At 40.1% G+C, this 27,693-nt stretch overlaps 4 protein-coding genes across 6 annotated transcripts; all 4 read right to left on the reverse strand.

The window, feature by feature from the left end:
• Positions 1-6,291: 6,291 nt before the first annotated feature.
• s100w (S100 calcium binding protein W) lies at positions 6,292-7,489 on the reverse strand. Its single transcript, XM_050046477.1, has 3 exons — positions 7,333-7,489; positions 6,847-6,998; positions 6,292-6,736 (listed from the first exon to the last, which is right to left on the reverse strand). Exons 2-3 carry the CDS (start codon positions 6,988-6,990, stop codon positions 6,548-6,550), a joined length of 333 nt encoding a protein of 110 aa, XP_049902434.1. The 5' UTR covers positions 6,991-6,998; positions 7,333-7,489; the 3' UTR covers positions 6,292-6,547.
• An 8,448-nt stretch (positions 7,490-15,937) lies between these two features.
• LOC126391544 (protein S100-A1-like) lies at positions 15,938-17,789 on the reverse strand. Its single transcript, XM_050046387.1, has 3 exons — positions 17,684-17,789; positions 16,303-16,457; positions 15,938-16,206 (listed from the first exon to the last, which is right to left on the reverse strand). The coding sequence occupies exons 2-3, from the start codon at positions 16,438-16,440 to the stop codon at positions 16,045-16,047; spliced, it is 300 nt and encodes a 99-aa protein (XP_049902344.1). The 5' UTR covers positions 16,441-16,457; positions 17,684-17,789; the 3' UTR covers positions 15,938-16,044.
• A 1,157-nt stretch (positions 17,790-18,946) lies between these two features.
• krtcap2 (keratinocyte associated protein 2) lies at positions 18,947-22,213 on the reverse strand. Of its 2 annotated transcripts, none has more exons than XM_050046386.1 (5): positions 22,079-22,213; positions 20,520-20,671; positions 20,221-20,284; positions 19,547-19,613; positions 18,947-19,435 (listed from the first exon to the last, which is right to left on the reverse strand). In XM_050046386.1, the coding sequence occupies exons 1-5, from the start codon at positions 22,080-22,082 to the stop codon at positions 19,315-19,317; spliced, it is 408 nt and encodes a 135-aa protein (XP_049902343.1). In that variant the 5' UTR covers positions 22,083-22,213; the 3' UTR covers positions 18,947-19,314. The 2 variants fall into 2 exon arrangements, with proteins under 2 accessions (XP_049902343.1, XP_049902341.1); XM_050046384.1 differs by having other exon boundaries at positions 20,520-20,674.
• A 959-nt stretch (positions 22,214-23,172) lies between these two features.
• Positions 23,173-27,487, reverse strand: tmem107l (transmembrane protein 107 like). Of its 2 annotated transcripts, none has more exons than XM_050046486.1 (5): positions 27,038-27,487; positions 24,926-24,993; positions 24,728-24,828; positions 23,755-23,851; positions 23,173-23,596 (listed from the first exon to the last, which is right to left on the reverse strand). In XM_050046486.1, the coding sequence occupies exons 1-5, from the start codon at positions 27,122-27,124 to the stop codon at positions 23,527-23,529; spliced, it is 423 nt and encodes a 140-aa protein (XP_049902443.1). In that variant the 5' UTR covers positions 27,125-27,487; the 3' UTR covers positions 23,173-23,526. The 2 variants fall into 2 exon arrangements, with proteins under 2 accessions (XP_049902443.1, XP_049902442.1); XM_050046485.1 differs by lacking the exon at positions 23,755-23,851 and adding an exon at positions 23,933-24,029.
• Between the last annotated feature and the right edge of the window lie 206 nt (positions 27,488-27,693).

The following is a 27,693-nucleotide window of genomic DNA, read 5'->3' on the forward strand; positions in this document are numbered from 1 at the left end:
CACTTACAGCTCTTGAGAGAACAGGACATATTTGTTCACTGGCACTATGTCAAAACAATTTCAGTATTCTGTATCTGAATGCAGGGGTGGGTGGTAACATGTTACAAGTAACGCACAAGTTAAAGGTTTTTTGTTTGTTTTTAAAGAACGAGTACTTTTCATGTTCCTTTTTGAATTATAGTTTCTACTCGAGTATACTTTTGAGCCAGTTACCTACTTTTTACATCACTACATTTGCTGTTTAGACCGTCACAATGAGTCTGCTTTGAATGTGAGGATTGGGTGTCGGCTGCAGAGCATGCGAGGAGCACCTGTACTGCAAGTTTGCACCTGCCTGGAGACAAAAAAAGCACCACCTATCTTTTAACTGCAATGCAATGATGACAAAGCAAAATCCACAACAAGAGGCAGCTNAAAGGGTGAATGAGAGCACACAGCTCGAAACGTAGAGCATCTTTTAACTGCAATGCAATGATGACAAAGCAAAATCCATCTTTTAACTGCAATGCAATGATGACAAAGCAAAATCCACAACAAGAGGCAGCTTCAAGAGACGATTCCCGACCTTGTCTGGCCAAACTTTTTACACTGAAATCTAAAAAAAAGTCAAGAATAGATGATGAGTTATTTATTAACCAGCGACTGTATCACTTTAGTAGCTTCCTCAAATTTTACTTGAGTCATTTTTTATGGGGGTAAATGTACTTTTACTTGAGTAAAGATTTTCAGTACTCTGCTCACCGCTGTCTGAAAGTTTGTAGAATCCCTCCACATGTCTTTTTTAAAACAAATGAGTGCATTTAAACTCACATTCACTATGTGAGAGAACATGACATGCTTGTGTGACCAACAGTTTGCTGGCAGATGCTCACCTCTTGGAAGATATACACTATTTTATTACACTTGCTCCACCTGGCAGGCAGTAGGGAGAATGCATTATGTAATACGAGGGTGAGCAATGGGTGTGTCTCTGATACAGGAAGTGGTGAGAAGGGCACAAATTAGAATCCATTCACCGCTCCTCCTCTAAAAGAGTATATCATCACTGAATGACTGAATTTCCTCCAGTGTTACGATACATTCTGCTTTTGTATACAGGTTTGAATGTATTCTTATCAGTAAACACATATGCCAAATAAGCAAAAAAGAAACGTCTCGGAAAGAAGTGAACATGCAATAGCCGTGCAGACATCCATCCTTCTGTTAGCTAACCACATACTGTAAAGGAACAGGAGGTGGTGCACTAAGAAATCAATCTGGGACCAAATTCAATATTAAATTTATTTGGTACCTGAGCTACTTTAGGCTGTTTGTCTTTCTTACATAACACCGATGGTAAACCTGCTTGACCTGGTTTGACTGCACAGCTGTTTCCATTTCCATTCCAAACAGGGTCTATTTTTTTTCACATCACTTCCTGCAGCACAATTTTTTTTTCTTTGTCAACAAACAGGCCGCTCAGCCAATCACACACGCCTCATAGGGAGGCAAAGGAGAACCAATAGGAAGTTTTGGGGTGTTTTTTTTCAACACAAGCCAGGATGTGAGTGACTTAACACTTGGTGGCAAGGATGAAAATTCCCTGAAAAAAAAGTGAACCAAATGTCTTATGAATGTTTGGCAGCGACATGTTTGAAAGTGCTGCCTTTTAGAATTGAGGGATTAGGGTTAGTTTATTCTTACACATTTTAGAGCTACACACAAGAAATATCTTTGCTTTCACAGCCAAGAATATGTCAAAAATAAGGTAATTATTCTATGGAAACTTCAAAACAAGTTGTCTTGAGTACATTTAGACTCACTTACAGAGCATGAGAGAACAGGACATGCTTGTATACGGCCAACAGTGTGCTGGCAAACACTCACCTCGTTGCAGGATGTACAGTATTTTAATACACTTGCGCCACCTGGCAGGCAGTTGGGAGAATGCAGTACATAAAACATGGGCGAGCAAAGGGTGTAATTCTGATTTAGGATGTGGAGAGGAGACAATTTAATGGTTTTTCTCCATAAAAATATAATCTCTTTTCTCCAGTGTTAAATTACACTGACTTTTCAAAGCCTCTAAATACAAACTTTAGTACACAGGTTTAGAATATATTCCTAGCAGTGTACACATACAGTGTCTACTCTAAATGCACTCGTAAATCATTGGCAATTTTTTTATTAGGATACTTAATTATGTGTTTTTTTTCTTGTCCATTCCAATTGATGAAAAATGACAACAAATTGTCTGAATAGACCTTATTATTTATTTGTCATGAATGGTTAACTCACATAAATGAATAATGCGATGCTTTAAAACACACTGCATAAATACACTCACAAGCCACTTTATTAGGAACACCTTGCTAGTACCAGGNGCACATCCATGATGAGAATCTCCCGTTCCACCACATCCCAAAGGTGCTCTATTGGACTGAGATCTGGTGACTGTGGAGGCCATTGGAGTACAGTGAACTCATCGTCATGTTCAAGAAACCAGTTTGAGATGATTTGAGCTTTGTGACATGGTGCGTTATCCTGCTGGAAGTAGCCATCAGAAGATGGGTACACTGTGGTCATAAAGGGATGGACACGGTCAGAAACAATACTCAGGTCGGCTGTGGTGTTTAAACCATGTTCAGTTGGTACTAAGAAAATCTCCCCCACACCATTACACCACCAGCAGCAGCCTGAACCGTTGATACAAGGCAGGATGGATCCATGCTTTCATGTTGTTTACACCAAATTCTGAACCTACCATCTGAATGTGGCAGCAGAAATCCAGACTCATCAGACCAGGCAACGTTTCTCCAATCTTCTATTGTCCAGTTTTGGTGAGCCTGTGTGAACTGTAGCCTCAGTTTCCTGTTGTTAGCTGACAGGAGTGGCACCTAGTGTGGTCTTCTGCTGCAGTAGCCCATCTGCTTCAAGGTTGGACGTGTTGTTGCGTCAGAGATGGTCTTCTGCAGACCTTGGTTGTAACCAGTGGTTATTTGAGTTCCTGTTGCCTTTCTATCATCTTGAACCAGTCTGGCCATTCTCCTCTGACCTCTGGCATCAACAAGGCATTTTCTCCCAGAGAACTGCTGCTCACTGAATATTGTCTCTTTATCGGACCATCCTCTGTAAACCCTAGAGATGGCTGTGTGTGTGAAAATCCCAGTAAATACTCAGACCAGCCCATCTGGCACCAACAACCATGCAACGTTCAAAGTCACTTAAACCACCTTTCTTCCCCATTCTGATGCTCGGTTTGAACTTCAGCAGGTCGTCTTGACCATGTCTACAGTAGCTGCCACGTCATTTGCATTTACAAGCAGTTGAACAGGTGTACCTCATAAAGTGGCCAGTGAGTGTATTTTTCATTGTATTTGTCACCATAACTTAAAATTTCCTTACTTTTTTAAGTATTTCAAGAAACAGTATGTTGTAAGTGTTGTCCTGAGATGAATATTTTGTGCACATAATCAATAAAATGCATGATAAGCTGATTGTTTCTCTAGAAAATCAAATCAGAACAGTATTTCCATAGTTAAACAATATTTCCCTATTTATTTTCCGGTGACATTCAGAACCATCGTCCATTCCAGTGGTTGGATATTTTGGAAAAAACCCTTAGTAATAGCTATAAAATTTTCATATGATTTTTTTCTTACATTTGTAAGTAATAGAACATGAAATGTTAACTTTAAACACAGTTTAAACACAAATTATGTACTTTAACGATATGATTAATAGACTGAAATGTACCTTGCACTTCCTCCTTGCCTCACAGTCGGCCATGCTTGTTGAAAAAGAGCACGCGGTTCCACTGCAGTCCACTTTAGATGATGTGGAACACTGTGATTGGCTTATAGACGCCTCATCAAATACATCTGTGCACTTGCGTGGAGTCAGATGACAGTAATCTTAGATCTGGACATGCTAGAAAATCAATCTTGGAACAAATTTAACACTAAATGTACATCCTAATGTTACCTGCACTGCTTTAGGCTGTTGTTGCCATCAGCTGGACCTGAATGGTAAACCTGCACCACCTGTTCTAATGCAGCCACCAGAGGGAGTGGCTGGGGTCAGAGTCAGTGATGTAGCTGCAGGTGGAATGGTCAAAGGGCATTTGGTGGACAGCCATGGGCAGATTTGAAGAGGTGGGAATGAGGCCGGAGGGAGGGACAGAGAAGCAGAATGTGACATTAGCTGATTTAGGCTAACAGCTTTCCACAGGTTGTGCAGGTTTATAACTACATGACCTGCCTGCAGAGTTGCATTCTCACACAAACTGGTTAAAACCCATGGGCCCTGGGCCTTTTTTGGAGTATTTTTACTGCCTTTACTTTTAAGCTCATATCACAGTCATTATAAAGGCTACATACACACGCTATATCTTGTATTTTTTTCAGGACAATCTGGGCTAACCAGATTTGCCATCATTACATGTCCATCTATGTGCCTGTACTTTATATCAATTTTTATATCAATGAAAAAAAAATCTGTGTTACTAAATTCTTACATTTTTACATGTATCTCACCGTAGCAAGTTGGAAGTTGACATATTCTGCCATATATGAAGAGGGAAGACTCTCTGGAATCTGGCAATATAAGAACCATGATGGTGGGACATTCTGTCACTTCACAGTTGTCCAAAACATGTGGTTTGTGCCAGGCGGACATGTTTGACAGTATTTTTTCATTATTGCAAGAAATTCCATTGACTCATTCACAAGTCAAAAATGTGTTTTATCTGAAAGAAACATGCAATATTTACATCTAAGATCATAGAAAAATAGTAATGATATTATTCCTCACTATATGAAGTGACTGATCTGTATAATGGATTGTGAAGAAATTCCTCAGGTTTTTATTTTGTAGACAGTTGATCATGTGATATGCGTGGCATTTCTGTGCGACCCTGCATTCGCGAGTAATCCATACAAGAATAATGTGTGTGCAAAGCTGTATGAAAGCTTTGTTATACATAATTTTAGTGTAACTTTATAATTTTTCCACTGTTTCATGTGATATGAGTGGCTTCTCGCTATGACATATGGTTGCGGAGAAAATCCATAGAGAAAAACAGGTGTGAATTTGGACACACTTTGCGTCGTTTGGGCCCATAGGGTTAAGCCTGATTTATGGTCCTGCGTTAAATCAATGACGTACCTACGTCGTAGGGTACGTGGCTATGCAGGAGGCTCACCGTAGCCCCCGGCATAGCCTGACGTGCACCTCCCAAAAAATGTAACTACACGTCATCGAGGCAACGCAGACCCAGCGCACACCGAGAGGGCTGTGATTGGTTTGCTTGGTAGCAACGCATTTCCGGTTCCGTATTTCCAGATTGCGCCATCCCCGCCATCTTTAAACATCTTGTTGTTGTACACAGACAGAGCATGGATCAAGTCGAGGAGCGACTCATTGAGGAAGTCAGAAAATATGAGCACCAACAACTCCAACTCCAGCAAGATTCTCTCTCTCTCGGTCATCATTGTTCACTGTGACCGGAAAAGCCGGAAGCTAAACAAAGAATCAACTAGAGATGACGATAACCATTCAGGAAAGGAACGCAGCCCCCTACCGCTCTGGCGGTGAATTGCACCACGACGAAATGGAGTGACGGAGAAGTTCGAAGGGTTTACGACGGCGTCACGGCAACGACGTAGGTACGTCGTTGATTTAACACAGGACCATAAATCAGGCTTTAAACACTGGATCATTCAAGGACCGGTGGAGCTGGTTTATGGGGAGATTAAAACATCAAACCAAAGGCACGCACATCTCACCGTGGGAGGGCAGGTGCTGAGTCGTTAGTCGTAGATGAAAAAGGGTGAATGAGAGCACACAGCTCGAAACGTACGTCACGGTGCAATAAATAATATTTTTTTTCTGCAAAGAGTCCTGCAGTGTTGCGAGTGGGCAAGATTTCCAGCATGATGTATATATATATTGATATTAAAAATAGTATGGACACATTCCTATTATTGCACCTAAGTGTTCCTGAGCAGGGCAAGTGTGCTAATAAAACTTATGAATGGATTACTGGGCAACAACAAATAAAACAATATAAAGGTGGAGTTAAATTCATGCACGGATAAACCTACGGCGCCTTTAGTCACTAGTATTGGAAAGAACAGAAACATTTCCATTGAGGAAGCACTGACAAGGATATGTGCACTGGAGAACACAGCAGGTGATGTCTGATGAATGTTTAATAAGCCCATGCTTGTTTCCCTCCACAGCAGTGACACCAGATACCTACTGTATCAACTACACCTGCAATAACTGCCATAAACAGACAAGGAAGCCCAGAGCAACTTCACTGTTTTAATTTATTTACAGGAAGCATTGAATTGATCTTTGAAAACCAGTTACAGAGATACAATAACACATTTTACATTCATGTTTAAATGAATGGATGTTCCACTGGCCTTATACCTGCAGCATCTGTTTTCAGGGTCGGCTGTGTCACATGTAACATATATATACTGTAAATGTCATATGTATAAAAGACATATGAATCTATTAAGGTGCTACAAACATTTTAAGGCTTTGCAGTCCATCTTCTTTAGTCCTCTGCGTCATCATCTTGCCCTTTGCCCTTGCCTTTCTTGCCACCCCTGCCTGTCTTCGCGTGGAAGTAGCATTTAGCGAGAATAGACACACACCGACAGAACTCGCGGAAGTTGACCTTTCCATCGTGGTTTTTATCCAGTAACTTAATGGCCTCCTCGATGTCAGCTGAATTGATTTTTTCCTGGAAAACACAATGGTAGAGTTAAACAACAGAACACCTGAGTGACGAATAAAAAGCAGCATGTATTTTAAGAATAGCATCATGTAAAGTGAGTGTGCTGAGTCTCTTACTTTGAACTCTTCGCTTTTTATTTCTGAGTCCAGCAACTTCTTCAGCTCTTCTTGACTTAACTGGTTTTTCTTGCCCTCATCATCAGCATACTCCATAAATATATCCACAATGTTTCTAATGGCTGTTTCCAGGCGAGCATCCATGGCTGTAGCTGGAGAAAAAAAAAAGTTATTTATAGTGAGGAAACACCCCTAGAACATGTTGGATTAACAGAAACTGTATTGTCAGATCACATGTAAGACTAAGAGCATTCAGGATGTAAAAGTCAGAGGTTCAAAATTAACACCATATGGTTGAAAAATCCCCAGAGCACTGAATAAAGCTATAATAAATGACATAACTCTCAAGCTTTAGCTTCAGCAATCATGTCAGTTTACATTCCAGCATTTCAACTGCATCTCTCACGCTCAGCTTCTGAACTGTATGCTGCTGTTTTCTTTCTTTCCCCCACCATCAGCGACATCTAGCTTTCCATCAGTACTCACCTCAGAGTTCACGTTTCCCCCGAGTGAAGAGAGATCACGTCTGTGTCAATGGCTAACCCAGGTGAGACTGTTGTCAGACTGTGGGGGAAAGCCTCCTCTTAAAGGTTCAACACACACCCACACACACAAACACACACACATACGCAGGGGCTTGTACACCACAGCAGCAGCAGCAGTGATTCATGCTGAGGACATGTGATCCACTCCCAAACTCACTTCACCAGTTTCGTGTCAAAACTGAGCCAGAAGACGTAGACCATCTTTATATTTGTGTTACAATAAAGCAAAGGGNACGCAGGGGCTTGTACACCACAGCAGCAGCAGTGATTCATGCTGAGGACATGTGATCCACTCCCAAACTCGCTTCACCAGTTTTGTGTCAAAACTGAGCCAGAAGACGTAGACCATCTTTATATTTGTGTTACAATAAAGCAAAGGGTTGCCTTTGTTGACACTGCATGTGCGTGTTGGTGAATAGCTGGTTAAGACCATCTAAGGCGTGGCTCATCATTGAGGAGCTGCTCAGTGCCGCCGTCTGGAGAAAATATGTCAGGGCAAATGGAAAGTTACAGTGAGTGGGTTTCAGCCCAGCCCAAAGTGGTGAATTTAAAGCAATGACTCATAGCTGTGTATGTGTGTGTGTGTGTGTGTGTCTATCCGTCTGTCTCTCTGGTGTGTGTGTGTGTGTGTGTCTATCCGTCTGTCTCTCTGTCTGTGTAACTGTCTCTCTGTTTGTGTTTGAAGTCATTTGTCTGCCTGCCTGCATGTTTGTCTCGTCTATCCTAGAGTTTTGCTAACGTTCTATATTAATAAGATTATATTCAGTCTAATATTGGCAACCCCTTGAACGCTTTGAAAACATTGGCCATGATAAGACAACCAAAACAATGCTTCATGCAACTCTAGCAAATCTAAAAGTGATTTATTTTATTCAAAAGACTCTGAACATCCAAGAAAAGTGGGTGTTTTCATGCCATTTTAAACTAGTATTTAAATTAATGCATGTTTCTCACTTGAATTGATCTGTGATGGCTGAATAGTTACTGCACTCCTGCTGTCATCAAAAGTCAGAGTAGAAACCAATTGAATGCCTCATTTTGCAGCAGTAAATGCTTAACTTTAGTTCAACTAAACTAAATAAAATCTGTCACAAGTCTGCTGGGTATGAGCCTCAAAGTGTGTCAGTGTGAGTGTCCTGACTGTTCTCACACATTCTTCACTCCCCATTCACCCCGCTCTACGGTTATGTAACCCAACCTCCATTTTCCACTCGTGTGTTCCAAGGCAGCAGAAAGGAAGCATTTTCTTCCTCTCCTCCCCTCGCTTGCCCCCTGCCAAGTCCCCTTTTATAGGTCAGTTCACTCTGCTCAGCTCCAGCCTCTCTTCACTTTGGCCATATTACTTTCACTTATTGAATACGATCAGATTCTCCTCGCAGGGGGGGGGGAATAGAGATGGAGGATCATGTGGTGTTAATTACAAAAAAAAGTTCATCTTTCCGCAGTCTGCTGGCTGGGGTGTGAGTTACAGTTTCACTGCTGGAGAGCTTCTGTATCTCTGCAGTCTGCGCCATGAACATGAGCTAAACTCTTTGTTTTACTGTCCAGTCTCAGAAGTCAGTGTTTAAAAAGACAGTTTTTTAAAGATGCATCATGCATATTACATTTTCTAATATAATCCAGCAGCTGCATGCTGTTGTGGCTGTAATCTCTTCATGATCAGTATGACACCACCTGTCAAAGTGTAAACAGCAACAAAAAAAAGTGAATTCCCATCACATAACAGGTGCATGATTTTTTTCTGACAGTGTCTGGGTGTGGGGTAAGTCAGTTAACTGTAAAATTAGAAAATATTTGACATGAGTTTAGCATGTGCAGGATGATGATGCATAAACCAACAAAATCTGACTGACAAGCAGATGACACTGCCTGCAGACAGGGTGTAACTCAAAGCAGCTCGCGCTTACTATGCATAACTTTAAGCCTTACTAAAATGTAAACAGGTGAGTTATGTAACAATTCACACCCACCCCCGTACAGCTGTTATGTATGGGGAAATTAGCTATAAGGACCAAGATGATTTTTTTTGTACCAGGCTGTAAACATATGTATTTCTGCTATAAAGCTGGGCATTTTAAGATGGGGGTCTGTGAGGATTGACTCGCTTCTGGAGCCAGCCTCAAGTGGCCATTAGAGGAACTGCAGTTTTGGGCACTTCCCCATTGGCTTCATTTTTCAGCCCTGGAGGCTGACGCTTGATTTTGCCCCGCTATTGAGGCTCAGGGGCCAAACTATATATCTAACTATAACAACCCTAGATTATCTGAAACCTTGTCGCCTTTTCTTCAGGCTAATCATTGTTATTTCCGGATGTATGTCTCCAGCAAGCTTGCGAAAAATGTTGGCTAATTCTACCCAAGAAGCCAAAATGACCCAGCCCAGCATTAGCTGGAACTCGGCACGCAGGAAGAATTAATTTGAGCAGTGTTTGGTTGCACAATTTGGCTGATACTCGAGTTGATTGATGCCCTGGAATCAAGCCAAATAAACTGGCCTGATTCAAGCTGTCAGCACTGCTATCACTTTGTAAATAGCTATCAATGCTAGCTCATAACACTGGCAAGCTGGCAGTGGCTTTCAAACTTTTTGTGCCCAAGACATACCAAAGGGAAAGCCAAAATCTAAAGGCACACCTGTATTTATATCTGTGCACAATAGCCTCTATAACGCCCCATATATGTTTGTTTTTATTTACCAATATCAAATAACAATTGACAGCCAGCTACTACTCATGAAATATTTAACAAAATGATTCAAGAATTAATTTTAAACTTTTTAAAAATACATCAAAGCATAAATAATACATCAATTTAAACAGGAAATAATATAAAATAATATGATGTGTCACACACTTATAATTCCCACACATGAACAGTGACAAAAAGGTTCCCAGTTAAGGTTTTTTAAATTAAATTAAATTACATTTTTTTTAGGTAGAATTTGCCTCTTTATTAGGAAATGGGTGTGCACAACATACTGATACAGTCAGTTAAAAATTCATTCAGAATCTTTTGTACGGGCCCAGTTGATCATTGCAGTAATAATGTGTGATGACCACAAAATCCCACTGCACACCTGGATTTGCATCATGGCACACCAGTGGAGGGTATGCACAGGTATATGGGGTATTTTTTTGACTGTTTACAGCATACCCAACCAAAATAAGGTCCCACTTCCTCCTCGAAACATACCCATCTACCTAGTAGTACATCCACTTCTTCAACTACACAACCCCACTAACTAAATAATGTTTTGAGGCAGGATGCCAATGAAGGTTTTCACCCACTTTCTGAAGGTCTAACTTTACATTTGTACTTCAAAGGAGGATTATTTTTTCTCAAAACCATTTGTGTGCCTTTTTTATGTAAAACTAAATTTAAATAGCCTACATAGATCATTGTTATCTAGTGACAAAAAATAGATCAATTTAACCTGGAAGACAATCCTGATGAAACGTCACAATTCATTAGAGCATAGCCACTGTAATACATGTGTTGAGAGTAGATTTGGCGCCATCTGTTGCTTGGTGTTTAGTTTAGTTTAGTTTAGCTCATTTAGGCAAGGAAATTCTTTTTACAGTCAGTGCAAAACATTAACAGACAATCGGGGGTTACATGACGTTAGCAATTACACAGACATACAAGCAGGCTGGAACATTATCAGACAGATGTTATTCATTCATTCATTCAGGGCACGTATAGCTGCAGGAATGAAACTCTTGTTGAACTTGGCTTTTTTGCACAGAGGTAGGCCGGAGGGCGGGGAATGAAGTATTGGTGGAGTAGATGGTCTGGGTCCTGTGTGATTCTAAGTGCTTTACGGGTCAGAGATGAGGTGACACTGTCAGATAGGTTAGGAATGATTTTGCTTGTCAGATGGGTTACTTTCAAGAGTTTGTTTCTATTAACAACCGTGAGCATGGTGAAGAAGCAGATGGCACCATACAACAGAACCGGCGCAGTCACTGAAACCAACATTTACTTCTATAAAACAGTGTCTCCTCTCACTCTAGTGGTGGAACTGGAGTGAAGCCAGTGAAGGCATTCCTGAGAGAACCACCAGACTGAAAACTGTTTTTTAAGAGTGTTGTGCCATCTAGTGGTGAATTGAAGACAATGCATGAGCTCCTGCTTAAAGGACCAAATCACTGCTTTTCAGTGTTATCTCTGTGTTCAGTGGCCTACTTATCATCCTCCAAAATTATATCTATAATATTTTGAGTACATTTAAGTGTGACAATCTTTCTGATATCGTATTATGTCAAAAGAGCTCCAGCAACACTTGTGGTATGAAAAACAACTTTATTGACCGATGCGTTTCGGCTTGTGGCCTTCATCAGGGTCATCAAGAAACATACTGCACAAATAGGTACCTTGTTTGGTCGTGAGCGAGAGAGCAGTAACATGAGGTGATTTAAAGTTGTAAAGAATTGTAAAGAATACATTTTATAAATACACTAGATTAACACACATAAGACCCACTACAAACAATCACTAATTGAAAAATCCTCATTCATACCCTGTTGGGAGAGACTTTTTAGATAAAAAATCCAAAATGCTTCTCTCCTTTTTCTCATGAAGTTAACATTATCCCCTCTTTGATTTGGTTTAATAACTTCAATGCCAAAGAAAAACAGAGAAAAGAGAGGGTGATTCATTTCATTAAGTGTCTCGCCACAGGATTGGTGAAGTCCTTTCTTTTACAGTTTTTCTCGATTGGTTTGGCTCATTTCTTGANGACTTTTTAGATAAAAAATCCAAAATGCTTCTCTCCTTTTTCTCATGAAGTTAACATTATCCCCTCTTTGATTTGGTTTAATAACTTCAATGCCTAAGAAAAACAGAGAAAAGAGAGGGTGATTCATTTCATTAAGTGTCTCGCCACAGGACTGGTGAAGTCCTTTCTTTTAATGGCACTCCTATGTTCTGTAATTCGCTCTTTAAGGGATCGGGATGTTTCACCTACGTATATTTTTTCACATGGACATTTTATTAGGTACACCACAGTGACAGGGTGATTAAATTGTTTAATATTTTCTGGTGAATTTACAGTTTATACAGGTACAGCACTTAAAATTGCCTTGAAGATGATTTATTGCAAGTTTCCTGTTTGTGACTTCAGGCTGATGGTATGCTTTGACTATTCTGTCCTTTATGTTTCTTCCTCGTTTAAAAGTGACCATAGGTGGATCAGTAAAAGTGCTTTTTAAAGCTGAGTCATTTTGGAGGATGTGCCAATGTTTAAGAATTACACTTTTAATATTTTTGTTTTTGGGTGTGAATGTAGTGCAGAATACAAGGTTCGGCTTAGGTTTTAAAGATTTCTTTATTTGTAGATATGCATCTCTGCTTTTTGAGTCTACTTTTGTTTCTGCATTTACAAGCCAATCTTCTGGGCAATTCCTTTCTCTGAACTTTGTTAGCATCTCATCTTTACTTTCGTTATACTGTTCTGAGACAGCACAGATTCTATTTAGTCTGATGAGCTGACTAAACGGTAGACTTTTTTTGAGACGAATGGGGTGAAAACTTGCAGCATGAAGAAGTGTGTTTCGATGTGTAGGTTTTTGATATCTTATTATGGCATCTAACTTACTTGCTAAACTTATAGCAATCACTACTTACTGGAGAAAACAAAGCTTATCGAATGTCATTGTAAAGTACAAAGAGTCACTTTCAAAAGAAAAAAAGTAAGGAGGTAAGAGGTAAAAATTACTTGGAAAATGTAAACTAGTGAGATAAAAGTCAGAAGTAGATCAACTGACATGACAAGGAACAAAATGTGGTGACACTTTATTTTGATAGTGTTTTTAACACATAACGGTTTTTATTTCTGTTCTATATTTCACTCCAAAATCAGTATCAAATATTTTTCCTCTTACCCATAGTGCTATTTGTCAATCTAGTTTGTTTTGGTGTGAGTTGCTGAGCGCTGGAGATATGGAGATATGATTTGTTTGTTTGACAGTAATGAGAGTAAATGAAATGTGTTACTTCCACCCCTGTAAATTACAGCCAGGCTTTTGTTTAAGACCCAGCACTGAAGCTGCCTTTTTTTAACTATTATATTACTTGACATCCCTTACGTCAGTGGTTCCCAACTGGTCCAGCCACGGGGTCCAGATTTCTCCTTAGTCATTACTTCACGGTCCACACAGTTGAATACATTCAGCGTCATACTTGTATTTGGCCATGTTGTCGAGCTCTGTTAAGTAGCTGTCCATTAATCACTCATTCTACAGCAGGAAACAGCACTTCAAAATAAAAGCTCTGTGCCAGAAATTCACTGTACTTAAAAATAAAGTGTATTTTTTACAAACTTGATATGTTTGTGAGTCACTTGTGGTCCATTCAGAATGAACATGTGACCCAATTCTGGACCACAACCCACCAGTTGGGAACCACTGCCTCATGTTATGTTATTCAGATGATTGATTTGTGCAGCATGTAACACTGTTTTCTGTCCAGGCTTCAGCATCGAGCCAGGAGCCTGTTTGTCCTTGATTGTTTGCCTCTTATTGTGAAGCAGGCAGTGCCCTATTGTCATTGGGAATTTAATGTCCTCACCAGCTGACCTGTGGTGTGCAGGTGTGCCCCAGGGCCCCTGTTCTGTTCTCCTGCATTTGTTCCTCGGTTATTCATTCAGTTGCTGCTTTCTTTAAGTTTTTGTGCAGATAAGCCTGCACATGGATTTCGACTGGCACTGCTGGGAAAGCACAGGTGTACATGATTTAACTAACGATGGCTGAATTCCATTTAGCTGCTTGGATTGGTTCGATTTCACACCCTTCCACTTCCCTACACTGTCTTGGCTTACAGGGACACTTAAATACAACAGAGCCTTTGGATTCAGCACTTACTTTTAAATATTTTGTAGAACTTACAGCATTAAACTCCTCCCCTCCCCCATGTATTTTAGAGTTTGTGTGTCCTCTTTTCACAGCAAGATCTCTCTACTGGCCAACTATCCCAAGACCGAGGCTGGAAAGACAGAGAGAGCTTTTGTGATTCTGGCCCACGGGCTTTAGAATATTGTTTACTTGGAGAAAAAAAATGAAAACAGAGTGTCTTTTAATACCTCCCTGATATTGAGCCTTATAAAAAAATGTACAAAGTATTGAACCTTATGCCTTACCATGTCCTTTGGCTGCACTATAACCTTCTTTTTAACCACTTCATATACAGTACTTCTGTTGAATTCTGTGTTGGTTGGTGCAAGTGGCAATAAATCTCTTCAGGGATATTCATACTTAGAATAAAAAGTCTTAAGTGCCCCATGTGTGAGATGACTGAAGAATGTGCATGTAAGGTGGAGACGCAGGTGGATCTAAACTGGAGAGAGACCTTAACAGAAACACAGCCATCTCCAAAAACCATTAACTATCAAACCCCACCAAATCTTGTAAGCGCTGATAAGCATGCTTATTTGGCACAAGCCTAACCCCTAACTCATGACATATAGGCACGAGGGCTGCACCCTGCAACATCTGCTACCAGCACATTCCCATATTGAAGCATTTACATACTGTATAAAACCGCTGCCTCGATTCAACCTTCAAGGAGTATTTATGAGTGAGATGATGTGTTTCAGATGTGAAGTCATCAATATTCTCTGTGCTTTCTGAGGTATTTCTCTGGCATTGGCAGAACTCTTCTTAACTACGGGTTCCATGTGTACATGCAGCCCAGTTGCCAAAAGAAAATGCTGGCATTGTACATTTCTGCAAACCATAGATACATCACATTTCATACTTTGCATATCATTTCTGACATAGTTCTGATAAGATACATATGGGCTGAATTTGTCATTGGAATGTGAAGGGAGTGGTAGGCGTGACACCTAGATGAGATGGCTGCCAAGCTGCAAATCACTCTTTGTTTTTTAAGCAAGACATCGCTACATTCCCAGACATTATTGTGGCATCATAACCAAGTATTTTGAGCCCAAACATGATCTTTTCTAAGCCATAACTAAGCGGCTTGTGTGTACATAACCAGATCAACCACGGCGTTGTTGAAACATAGAGAAATGTAAAGTTTCAACCACTACATATCTGTGATTTGCAAAAAAGGAAAATGCTAACATGTATTCTGCCGTTTGGTTTGGTACAAGAAATACATGGCTCAGATCGTATACAATTGTTCCTCAAGAATCAGGGAAATTAAGTACTTCAGTGGTTCCCAACTGATGGGTTGCGGTCCAAAAGTGGGTTGCAGGTCCACATTGAATGGACCACAAGTGCCACGCGAATGTGTCAAATTTGTAAAAAAAAAAAATCATACTTTATTTTGAAGTACAGTGAATTTCTGGCACAGAGCTTTTATTTTGAGGTGCCGTTTCCTGCTGTAGAGTGAGTGAATAACAGACAGCTACTTAACAGAGCTCGATGACATGGACAAACGCAATTATGACGCTGAATTTATTCAACTCTGTGGACGTGAACTAATAACATAGAAGAAATCTGGACCCCATGGCTGGACCAGCTGGGAACCCATGAAGTATTTAGTACCCAACTAAAAGACTAATTAAACAAACAGAAGATGACATTTTGTCAAGGGTTGTTTTTACTTGTGATCAGGCACACATTTGTGCTACAAAATTCTTTTACTCTAGTAAAATAATCTACATCGTCATTCTCCCTAATAGTTGGCCATCACTTCTTGCTCTTCTTCTTCTCATGGAGTGTGTAACACTTCTCACAGGCCATCGAGAGGCCGACGACAAGGGGAAGAAACTCTTCAAAGTCTAACTTATCATCTTTGTTTTGGTCTAAATCTTTCAAGATGCAGTCCACAGTTTTGGGGTTCTTCTGGGCCTGAAAGAACAAGTTCAGCATGCAGTAAGTTACACGTGTGCATTGATCAGTGCTGAGGATAGAGGTTAGATTTGATGGAAGGCAGAAGATTCTTACTTTCAGAAAGGTGGGTAACTCTGCCTCCAATAGTTTTTTCAGTTCCTTCTTGGTTAAGGTCATTTCATCGCCGTCTTCTTTGGCATAGCGGTGAAACACCATAATCAGGGACTCCATGCTCTTCTCCAACTCAGTCATGGCTGCAGAAATGAGTGCTGAAAGGAGGTAAGACACGTCTGAGTAAAAATCTTATGGGATATATGCTTCTTTTTGTCACAACAGTTATCTGACAGAATCATATTTTACATACAGATAAGAATAAAAAGAGCTGTTCCCTTCCCTCGAACTGCACCTGGACTAATTACAACTTTTTAGATTACCATCTGAATTAACTGAGGTGGAACTTCATTAGCTTATAACTGTTACTTCTGCAAAATGTCTAACACTTTGTCTGACAAATGCTTTTACTTTTTGTACTTTAAGTCTATTTTGAGGCCAATAATATTTTTTTAATGTAGGACTTTACTTATAAGCGTATTTCTACACTTGTTGTATTACTACGTTTGCTTGGGTAGAAGAGCTTACTGTAGGCGACATCGGCAGCCACCACAGGGCGCCACCCAAAGAAGGGGTGCATTAAAAAAAAACAAGCATTAGGGAAGTAGTGGAGTGGAGTGTTTGTGAAGAGCATTAGAGTAAGAGAAAATGAAAATGTGCCAATTTGTACATTCCATATTCAGTTATTGTTGCTGTTAACTATGTTGTTTATTTATTTATTCTTCATTAGCTCTTGTTCTCTTGCTGGTTAGTGAAAAATACAATACTACAAAAGATACAACTACTTCTATTAACAATAATAAAATAATAAAATGTGGGGTGAGGGGGCTTGTCCAGGGCCCCGAATATTCTAGGTCTGGCACTGACCAAGGCTCCTTCATCCAAAACTAACATTGTTAAGTGAGGATGTGGGTGTTGGTCGTGCTGGCGCTCGGAGCAAATTCTTGCCGTTAGACATCATATTCTGGCTCATGCACTAAAAATCCTTATCTCAAGCCTCCCACTCTTCCTCTCCCTTTGCCTTTCCCTTCCATTTCACCATTTTCTGGCTGAGTTCCCATAAAAACTGAGGTACACAGAAACTGAAGACAAAGAAGAGTGAATTAACTTCATGGGAAGATAACAGAAACAGACGCAGGACGAGCCGCTACTTGTCAGACGTCGTGCGTAATGCGCTAAAAATGCCTGCGCCCACCCAAGAAAACATGCTGAACACAGACTAAACCTTAAAAGCAAAAAAGCAGCTTCTGCACGCAGCCTCAAGTGAAATAGTCACACTGTGAAGAATACGCTTCAATCTTTATCATGAATTATCCGCTGTCTGTAAATACACAACCTTAAAGTAGTGGTGAAATGTGCGTCAAAGTAAATATGCCAGACTTACCAGGACACACAGAAGCAGAGGCGGTGGTTTGAGATTCAGTGAAGAGTGCAGGAGCTCAATGGAAGTGTACTCAAGAATTTATAGTCAGCTAGGCAACGCCCAATATGATGGGAGGGAGAGGGAGGGATATGGACAAAGAGGCACAGAGAGAGCGCAAATAACGTTAAAAGGCAATGAGCAAACACTATCCCTGCCCATGCGTTCCCACAAGACTGTCACTGCAACAGATACAGACACAAATCCATGTGTGACCTTTTCTTCTAGTGCAAGTTTTTCTTCCCCTTTTTAGTTTTAAGATGATGTCATCTTTAGATAGAAAAATTCAGGTCCAACTTCCGCATATGGAAAGTATGCAACAAATAAAAAGGGTTGTGGGTTGTAACAGCACAGTAACATGAAGCAGACATCTCTTGTAGGACGCTGGGACATGTTAAGTGTGGGCAAGTCTGGGCCTATAGATGGCCTGAGTCAAGATCTTTTGTGAGGGGGCTTTGGGCTCCAGTAGTGGCTTCTTCTGCTTCGTGTCAGAAAGAATCCATTACACTATCATATAATAACAGTTTAAATGTATTTGCCACCAGGCCCTGTCAACTGATATGAAATTGATTTATTCTGACTTTGATTAAAATATGATAAACCGTTATATTAAACATCTTTTTCAGAGCATGTTTATCTAAGGAAGTTCCACTCTCTTTGTCAGGAACGCCCTGTTCACACTGACACCAGGAACAACCACAGCATGACCTGTTGGCCACTGTGCAGTTCACTGGAAGGGCTGGAGTTTAACTATTGCCCAAAGGGAACTTCACTGGTTTTATCTTCCCTGTTCACATTTGTCTCATGATGTAAGCCCTTTTTTCTAACTCTAAAAAGTCACCTTGCCAAAAAAGTATACGCATCCACCAACCCTCTTTGACACAAACAGTTACATCACCTGCATGTAACTTCATGTTCACATCGTTATAGCTGTTAACATTCTTGTCAGAACAGCCGTGCACACATTCTCTCACCTGGGTCAGTCCACAACCAGTCTACTCCTGACGATCATGAAGCAGCTGTGGTTTAGTTACTTTGTCAAGGGGGATTTTTTAATCACAGTTGGTGGAAGAGGAAGAGAAACAAGCTCTGGCGCCTTGTCCCTCCCCTGACCTCTCCTAAACAGAAGAGTAGTTTTAGGATTGAACCACACCTTACCTGAACAAACACACTTGGCATTTGCAAACTAAACAACACTGGCTGGACAGAATAAAAAACACATTCAGGGTCTTTTCCAAAGTTTAATTACAAAATGAATTAAACAAAAAAGCAACTTGATGCGCTGATGAATGAACAGATAACGTGATGGTGTGATTCAATCTCGTTGCAATCAGTGTAAAAACAGTGCTGAGGAAAATGTCGTCAGTGGAATGTAGATAGCTGCTTTTTTTCATGGCCTTAATTCAATTAGAGATCACTGTAAAAAAATAACTATGCGCGTATAATGGTTACAAACTCGTAGTCACTGAACTGATCATCACTTTCCGAGTGATCTTTAAAAAGCCCGCAGAAGTGCACTAAGGGTAATGGATGTAAGACATTATTATAAAATATGCAACTGCTTCACTGGATGCAAGTGGGATCAAACGGATTCATCAGTTCTTCCTTTTGCCCTTGCTGGCAGCTTTGGCTGGTGTTACTGCGGGAACAGCTGCTTGGTACAGAGCGGCAGATACTTTGTTGATGTAGTACAGGGCGAAGAGGGAGAATATCAGGCTGGAGTAGAGAGAAAGAAAAAAAGCAATGGAATGAAATACATTTGGCGAATTCTTTTAACTGGGTTATGTGAAGTTGAAATAGGTATTTGTGATCTGCACTCTCACATACCATGTGGTGACACAGACGCGGTGTACCAAACCAGAGGCAAACAGCGACAGGCACAGGCACAGCAGAACTGAGAGTTGAGATTTGAAGAACACAAGTGAGGAGCAGCGTCTGAGTGATATATCAAAGCGCTGATATTGCGGGCTAATGCCAGATTAAATGTGCATACCGTTGGTAAAGTGGTATGTTAATTTACTTATTAAATCGCTGACCGACTGTGTGTTAAAAGGGTTAACTCCTATTAGGAAAGGCCGGCATGCTGATGTACGGGATATGCTTTGATAATCAAGTATGTTCATGTTTCAGTGTAAGCAGGACTGACATGTGACTCCACAAGTCATAAAAGAAATATGAGGCTAAACATCAAGTGAACAAATAAAAAAGGACGCTGTAGACTGAAAGCAAGTGTTTGATTTCAGTGCTGTCACTAGGGATATAAATCAAGGAATGGTTCTGGTTGAGAATCGGTTTCAAATTGTCCGGCCCGTCTGAATTGTATATCTCCAAGCTTATTAATTCCTTTAATCAATGCTGGCATGTTTATCCTGCTGGAAACTTGGAAAAAGAAGGAGTCATGGTGGAGAGGAAAAAATTTTCCCAAGCATAATTTCATTTCACAAAATTAATCAGAAATCAATAAGAATAAATAAAATAAATAACTAATTGGTGCTACTTACTCTCTGGGAATATCTTGGCTTGGAATCCCTTCCCAAAAATCAGGTTTTCCAGATTATTAAATGCCTGGAAGTACAGTTAAGGTGGAACACTCCTCAGTGTGATCTCGCACACATGAAATCAAGCTACTCAGAGAAATCAGATGAGGCAGAAAATGGGACTGGAACTTTTTCCTGGAGAATGTGTGCTTCACAGACAACAACATAACAGCACAGGCTAATCATCAACAAAATGCTACTTTAAATAAAGCATGAAATATTAAGAATCTCGTAACATGGATTGAAACAGTTCACAAGGATACAGTGAGGGAGCAGAGGAAGAGGACTGAGCCCAGGAAACCTCCCAGGATGGTGAGCCACTCAGTCGACCCCAGCTGCTTACTGAACATCTGCATGCCAGCAAATACCAGCACGGACAGCAGACTGGACAGCACTAAAGACGTGCCGGTGTTCACTGCTACGAGACAAGGGAAAGTGTTTTATTTGTGCAAGAAACAGACGTCTCTCCTTGGCTCTGCCTTCCCCATGCTTCTTCTTACTTTTCTGTCCATCTAATCCCTAAATAAAAGCACAGTTATGCAGCTTACACTCAGTCTATGTGCTCATGGATCTGTATTTGTATGTCAAACATTTTTGTCTGTGTTCTGTATGTTACCTCATTCTGCACATTTTTACTTCTGTATGTGTCAGATTTTCCATTTGTAATTCTCTGTATGAAGTCTAACTCATCTCTATATGTTTTTGCTTCTTGCTAATGTTGCTCTCCACTGTTTCAAGGCATGCCCAGCCCACTACTATTATTATTATTCATATTTTTTTTATATTTATTGTTTCAGTAATTAATGATATTACCCCCCCCAAGTATCATTTTGTCATTGGGGGGGGGGGGGGGGGGGGTTCCTTATCTGCTGTGAGGACAGAGGGATGTTGTATGCTGTAAAGCCCTGTGAGGTTAATTTTGATTTGTAATATTGGACTTTACAGATTAAACTGATATTGAAATTGAACTGAAGTTACTATTTGCACAGCCCCTCGAGGCAGGCTTTGTGACTGGGCTGTACAGCACTTTGTGTTGCCTTTGGATATGAAAAGTGCTATATAAATAAATTTACTTTGCCTTGCCTAATCTAAATACAGATGCATCTCATCAAGAACAACTGAAGCTAGTCTTGACACTGATGAAAAACTCAGGGGTAGTAATCTATCGGTAAAGACAGTTTGGGGGACTCCAGAATTAATGTCACTTATCAGATACGAGTTGTACTCTGCTTGACCTCATCTTAAGTTAAGTTTGATATGAAGACACTTATAGGTGAGAACAGGATGCAGACTACTAGTATAACATTAACTGATGTTCGTTTCAGGCACAGATAAGACTATGATAAGATGCATGTGTTAGAAATACTCCCTGCTGTATAGCATCATCATCTAAGTTATTATATAATCAGTCTGGAGAGATATTACTTTCAAAGTGCGGTTAATATATCAGCTTTCTAGCTTGGATCACTGACCATCTAACTCTTAACAACGTAAAGCCACGTCAGTGTTCGTTCATAAACGGTTCCGTCATATTAGCTTTGTGCTAAACAACTGACGTTAGCAACTAAATTATCCAGCTAATATCACACTGTTCAAACACAGAATAATAAAATGTGCTCCCGTGCTGTTTTATAGTGATACTACTTACAGTAAAAATGCTGCTGAACTGCCGTCAGTCAATTAGCGTAACCTATTTCTAAACATTAGCGTTAGCTTGCTAGCTTGACCATAGAGCTAGGCGCTAACATCTTACAACGTCTACTCAAATACAAACGCCACTGGTGAGTTTGCTTGAATGATAAATTATTCGCGCAATACATACCCATGGTTTACTGTTAATTTAGAGTCCCTGTAGTGACGCCGAGGTGAATTAGGTTTAACTTGGTGAAGCCAGCTAAGTGTCCCGGCTCTAGGAACTAAAAACCTCACAACCCGGACCAAATGACAGGTGGGACAAGTGGGCGGGGCCATGGAGGGAGGAAGAGAAGAGCTTTCATGGACTTGTTAGTCTGACTTGTCTTTTTAGTCTATTTTTACTAATGACTGGACCACAGTTTTAAAAGTAATGGTACATGAATTAATTAAGCATTGATTTATAGAATTAATAATGATGGAGCGTGCAGCCTCAGCCCTGCAGGGGCTTTATAGAGATGGTTTAGATAGACCATGGACAATCATCAAAGAATATACCAAGAGGCATATGATTTAGTTTACGAACTGTTATGAATGCTAAAGATAAGCCAGTACTAGGAATACGATTCTGAACCCTTTAAGCAGAAGGCAGAAACCCCCTTAAGACGGAGTGTTGATATAATAATCTCCTAAACAAGTATATTATTATGTATTTTAGTCTGTAATCTCTGGCGAACTGTCTTTGTGTTGTTTGTGTGGTGTCTGTATTTGATCTTTGTGGTGTCATTAAAATATAAATGAAAAAAAGTAATGGGAAATTTGTGTCCTACTTCAGTTTTGCATACATTAATTTAAAAATATTTTACATAAGCAAACTTTCATGAATGAAATCCCTTTCGTTTCATGACAAACCTGAACTGAATACTAAACCAATAAATCCTGCAGTAATAACGAACCTTGTACTTTAAATGAGTGTTACCTTCTTGCTTAAATGTCTTCCTCTGTAAGTGTTGTAGCCCAGCTTTTATTAATGTATCGCAGAACTGGGGGTATCATGCTTTGCATCAGGTACAGTAAAAAAAGGCTGTTTATTATCTCAAAAGCTCCACCACTCAAATGATTGAAGAGACACTGGATTAAGACCCTGGTTGGGATCTGCTGATGTGGGAGAAGGAGACATTATTTGTAAATGGTTTGTGCTGTGTAAAAGATGTGCCTGGGAGGCGAAAATAGACTAGAGAGTCAAAGAGAGTCAGAGCAAAAAGAACACACAACCATCGACAGTTTGAGAAACAATATGTACAAAATATATTTGGGACAAAGTGAGAACATTAAAAAACAGATGACAAATTATCACTTTTCTCTTGACAAGGTTATTGCCTTTTTTGCATCTATCTTATTCAAAATATAGAACAACATTAAATACCGAGGACAGCTTGTTCATCCCTCTGATGTTTGTTGGTGCAGTTTATGCACACAAGTCCGTTAAACATTGTTCATCAGTTCATTCCTTAGCACACTGATAATGAATCACAGACCTTCTGTTGCTACAGTAGCCTATCTGTTGATACATCAGAACAGATGTCCACATCCACACTCATTTGTAGCATTTCACATCCGGACTGTCTTTCATGTCTCTCATAGCGGCTTCTTCTTCAGTCCGAAAACAGCTATGAACAGGAGAATCTCCACAAAAGCGGGTAGCACACTGTAAAAAGAGACAGACAGAGATATGATGTAGGGAAAACCAACTGAGGATAGTGCCACAGTGCTTACACACATTCATTATTTATAGAGGCTATATCACTTTGCTCGCTTGAAGGCTAATACACGCATGCACATCAATACACTCAGACACAGACCAACCTGCAGGTGGCAAATATAACCCAGTATGTCCAGCACTCCCACTTCTCAAACACAAAGAAAGACAACGATACGGATGCGCTGCAGTGGACAGCCAGTGCTGGGTGTAACATCCGTCAGGGAAACCAAAAAAACACTTTGGGAGAAATAAAGACGCATTATTGAGTAAATATACACTAACCTGCAAATGGCAAGGATCCACCAGTAGATGTCACACTCCCACTGCTCAAATAGAAAGAAAAGCAGAGCCACTGAGGCACTGGCATGAGCTCCCGTTGCTATAGTAGGCAAAGAGGTGAGTAAACAGGAGTTTGGAGTCATGGAATTGTAACTGACGACTAGAATGACTTTTTAGGGTCACTTATCTCATTTTACACCTTGATTTATCTACAGGGCTCCTCAAGAGATTTTTCATTTGACACCAATTTCCTGGCGTGTGTCGAGGCTGTCATTAATTCTAGGCCAAAATGAAATCCCACCTCACTTTCTTTGTCCACTTGCTGCTCTTATCTCCTGTCTGCACGAGAGCTCCATATCAACATCTCAGTTTCTGCACAGAGTATAATATTACTCTCAGATTAAATTTTGGCATGTTTGCCTTTATTGGACAGTTGGTACTGAAGTTGGGCGGGAAACAAAGGGGGCGAGAAGGGTAGGGCAAAAAAGTCCTCAGTGAAACTTGAACCAGAGACACCTTGCTTATGTGGCACGTGCGAGGACCATTCAGCTACCCGGGCATTTAATTGGATACAATTTGACACCAAAACATATTTAGTGTTAAGCTCCACTGTTGATTGAATATTTGTTTTTATTCACCTGTACCTGTTCTTCTACCTTCATATTCATCAGTACTAATTTCTGTCCCTGTGCTGCTGTGACACTCTAATTTCCTCTCTGGGGGATCAGTAAAGGCTTATCTTATCTTTTACATCAATCCTCATCAACGACAGACGCACAGTATCAGTGTAAAGGATACACAGGAGACCTTGGCTGCAGTTGAACATAGACACTCCTGAGAAGAATCCAGCCAACTCTATAGCAAACAGACCGAGGGTGACTGCCAGTGCCACCACCAACCTGAGACAGAGAGAGACAAATTAGCAGATGCGTATGCCTGTGTGTCAAGTTATTTCTTACTACTCTGTGTGTGTATGCTTGTCAAATGTTTTCTTACTTCCTGTCTTCATCGTCGTATTGCTCTTGGGTGTAATCCAAAGGCAAGCAAGCCTTCACGTTGTTTTCCTGTGAAACAAAAAAAGTCAAACAGTTTAACAATAAAACAATCACAAATTTGGCTTGAGAAACAGTGGTGAATGTATATATTCAGGTGACACTGCATTATTGGTTATGAAGAAACTCCCACATCTAACAGAGAGTTTGTGATTATTAGAAAACTACATCAACAACTGGACATCCACCACAAAACCCCAAAACAAACTTCAATGCTATTTGGCCCTAAACAGACAGTACACAATGGCAAATGATCTGACTGCTGTGACAGATCAGAAACTGAGAAAGATATAGACTATGTTGATGTTCAGACTCAGTGATCACACCCTGGCCACAGAGTCTGGCAGACACAAGCAGACCTGGCTGCCTGGAGAAGACAGGCTGTGTCAGCTCTGTCCTCAGAGACAGGTGGAGACAGAGGGTTTACAATAATATTGATATCATTTTTAATATCATATGAAAAATTATGTAATACTATTACCCGCGGCAACAACAAGTATGGCTGAAAGCAGAATTATTACTGCCTCTGCGGAGGTTCCAGAGAGGGGAGCAGCCTCAGTAGTGTGGAATAAACTGTGGCGTCGTTAGGCCTGGGCATCCTGAATGTTTTATGAACAGCCCCAGACCTCTCAGACTCTTTTAATGAGTTACCATTCAGAGGGAACTCATTCAGCGGCTCCTCTGGCAGCAGCTCAGCGTCTCTCCCTCTCCTCTCTTGCAGACAGGAGTCTGTGTCGGCAAGTGATTTTGTCATAAACCTTTGGTAATGTAAACCTACGTGCTGCTCAACAAAAAACTACATACATGTGAATGTGCAATAGTTATGGTAGCATAACAGCCTGTCACAGGTTACAGCGTGATGATTAGAGGAGAAATGGCAGAGCATAAAGGTCCAGGTGGAAAAAAAAAAACACATCTAAATTATTTAGGGATTTTGCTAATAGGGAAGGAAATCGCCTGTTGATTTATAGATCCCAGTGTACATTTTTTTGTATTTGGGAGCTTTTTTTAAATTAGATTTTATTTTGTTGAACTATTAATATTGTATACAGAATCTGAATCTCCCTCTGAGTTACTGTTGTTGTTCACAAACTAAAGAATTGAGAGATCATTTTTGTTTAGTTTTACTGAATATTTGAAGGCAAACTCATGACATGTAAAACTATAACACTTTATTTGTTGCATTTCTATTTCTTAAAATTATATATATATATTTATATTAGGGCTGCAACGATAAGTCAACTAATCGATGACTATTTTAGTAGTCGACTAATCGGTTTGAGTCATTTTTCTTAGAGAGGTACTATAAAAGTACCCCAAAATACTCTTACTGCAGCTTCTTACGTTAAAATATTGGCAGCTTTACACACTCTCCCATGACAGTGAACTAAAACCCTTTGGCGTGAGTACGAAACAAGACATTAGATGACATAATTTGGGTTTCGAAGAGACAGACCGACATTTTTCAACATTTTAACACATTTTTCGATAAAATGATTAGTCGACTAATCGAAGAAATAATCAATAGGTTAGTCGACAATGAAAATAATCCTTAGTTGCAGACTTAATATACATTTGTCTTTTTTTCCACTAAGTTGTCATATGGTCGAGAAAAACTTTATAGCAAAAATACCCTAAATTATCATATTATTTCAGGGCCATATCGCCCACCCCTAATGGAGACAGAGCAACATTTCCTGCTACAGTATAGCACATATGAAGACCTTAGAACAAACTTCTTTAAAAAAATTAAATGTAAACTCTTTGACCAGACTGAAATGCAACAAAAATAGCGTCAACGTCATAGATGCAGCAAGACATGTCAATGCATGTCACAGCCTGAGAGACAACCAACACAACAACATATAGTTCATCTTATCACAGATCACACTCTGCCTTTCTATTTTACTCCTTCACTTGATTTTTTTTTTGAAGATTTATGTCTATGCATTTGTAATAATACATTGTTGTTCATTTCTTTTTTGAGTTTTCACTGTATAAAATTGTAACTGTGCCAATAAAGCTTAGTGAATTGAATAAAATCTGTGTTTCTTACCCTCGACCAAAAGATGGTGATAACAATGACGAGGTGGGCTGTGATGGTCAGGAACCGCGCAGGGACGAGGTTGCTGACACCCGACATGCTGAGCAACTATTTTCTTTTCTTCTTAATCAGACAACGAGTATACAAACATACAATGCACGGTAAAAAGCATTTACTGAAATTGAAATCTGTCTGGAAGCTAAACCGGTGTTAGGTTAGCGTATTTAGCTCACTTAGCACTTAGCACATTAAGCTAACTTTATTCAAAACCAAGATAAACACAACTCGACGGTGAACGTGAGACGCATTCAAATTAATTTTAGCAAACATATCGCGACGTTAACTAATATTTAGCTAGTATTACTACCAACACAACTAACTACAGATACAACGTCCACGCTGTTGCGCTTTCAGACGGTTGCTACAACAACCGACATCACCGTTTGAAGCTAGTGCACTCTCAATTACAGACCGGTTTTACCAACAGCCAGCATCCAAAGGTTCCGGACACGGACAACAATTGAGAGAGGACTGCTCTTGTTTTTCTTTACACAACACTGCCATCTAGTGTTACTACCAAAACTGGGCCACAACCAATTTGGCATAGCGATTTTAGGCTACAAAGGCGAAAACAACAACTAGGAGATTTATTTTGAGAGCTGCGGAAT

The sequence above is a fragment of the Epinephelus moara genome, chromosome 6 (genome assembly GCF_006386435.1).
Source record: "Epinephelus moara isolate mb chromosome 6, YSFRI_EMoa_1.0, whole genome shotgun sequence".
In the NCBI taxonomy this organism is placed as follows: domain Eukaryota; kingdom Metazoa; phylum Chordata; class Actinopteri; order Perciformes; family Serranidae; genus Epinephelus; species Epinephelus moara.

Bases quoted from the DNA above. Each gene is read 5' to 3' on its own strand.
- s100w (XM_050046477.1), bottom strand. From the start codon at position 6,990: ATGGATGCTCGCCTGGAAACAGCCATTAGAAACATTGTGGATATATTT. The intron at 6,737-6,846 runs GTAAGAGACTCA...TGTGTTTTCCAG, and splicing joins TAAAAAGCGAAGAGTTCAAA to GAAAAAATCAATTCAGCTGA.
- LOC126391544 (XM_050046387.1), bottom strand. From the start codon at position 16,440: ATGACTGAGTTGGAGAAGAGCATGGAGTCCCTGATTATGGTGTTTCAC. The intron at 16,207-16,302 runs GTAAGAATCTTC...TTGTTCTTTCAG, and splicing joins AGTTACCCACCTTTCTGAAA to GCCCAGAAGAACCCCAAAAC.
- krtcap2 (XM_050046384.1), bottom strand. The intron at 20,285-20,519 runs GTATCCTTGTGA...CTGTACTTCCAG, and splicing joins TCTTCCTCTGCTCCCTCACT to GCATTTAATAATCTGGAAAA. The intron at 19,436-19,546 runs GTATGTGAGAGT...TCTCTACTCCAG, and splicing joins CGCGTCTGTGTCACCACATG to CCTGATATTCTCCCTCTTCG.
- tmem107l (XM_050046486.1), bottom strand. From the start codon at position 27,124: ATGTCGGGTGTCAGCAACCTCGTCCCTGCGCGGTTCCTGACCATCACA. The intron at 24,994-27,037 runs GTAAGAAACACA...TTTGTTTCACAG, and splicing joins TCACCATCTTTTGGTCGAGG to GAAAACAACGTGAAGGCTTG. The intron at 23,597-23,754 runs GTTGGTCTGTGT...CTCTTTTTACAG, and splicing joins GTTATATTTGCCACCTGCAG to TGTGCTACCCGCTTTTGTGG.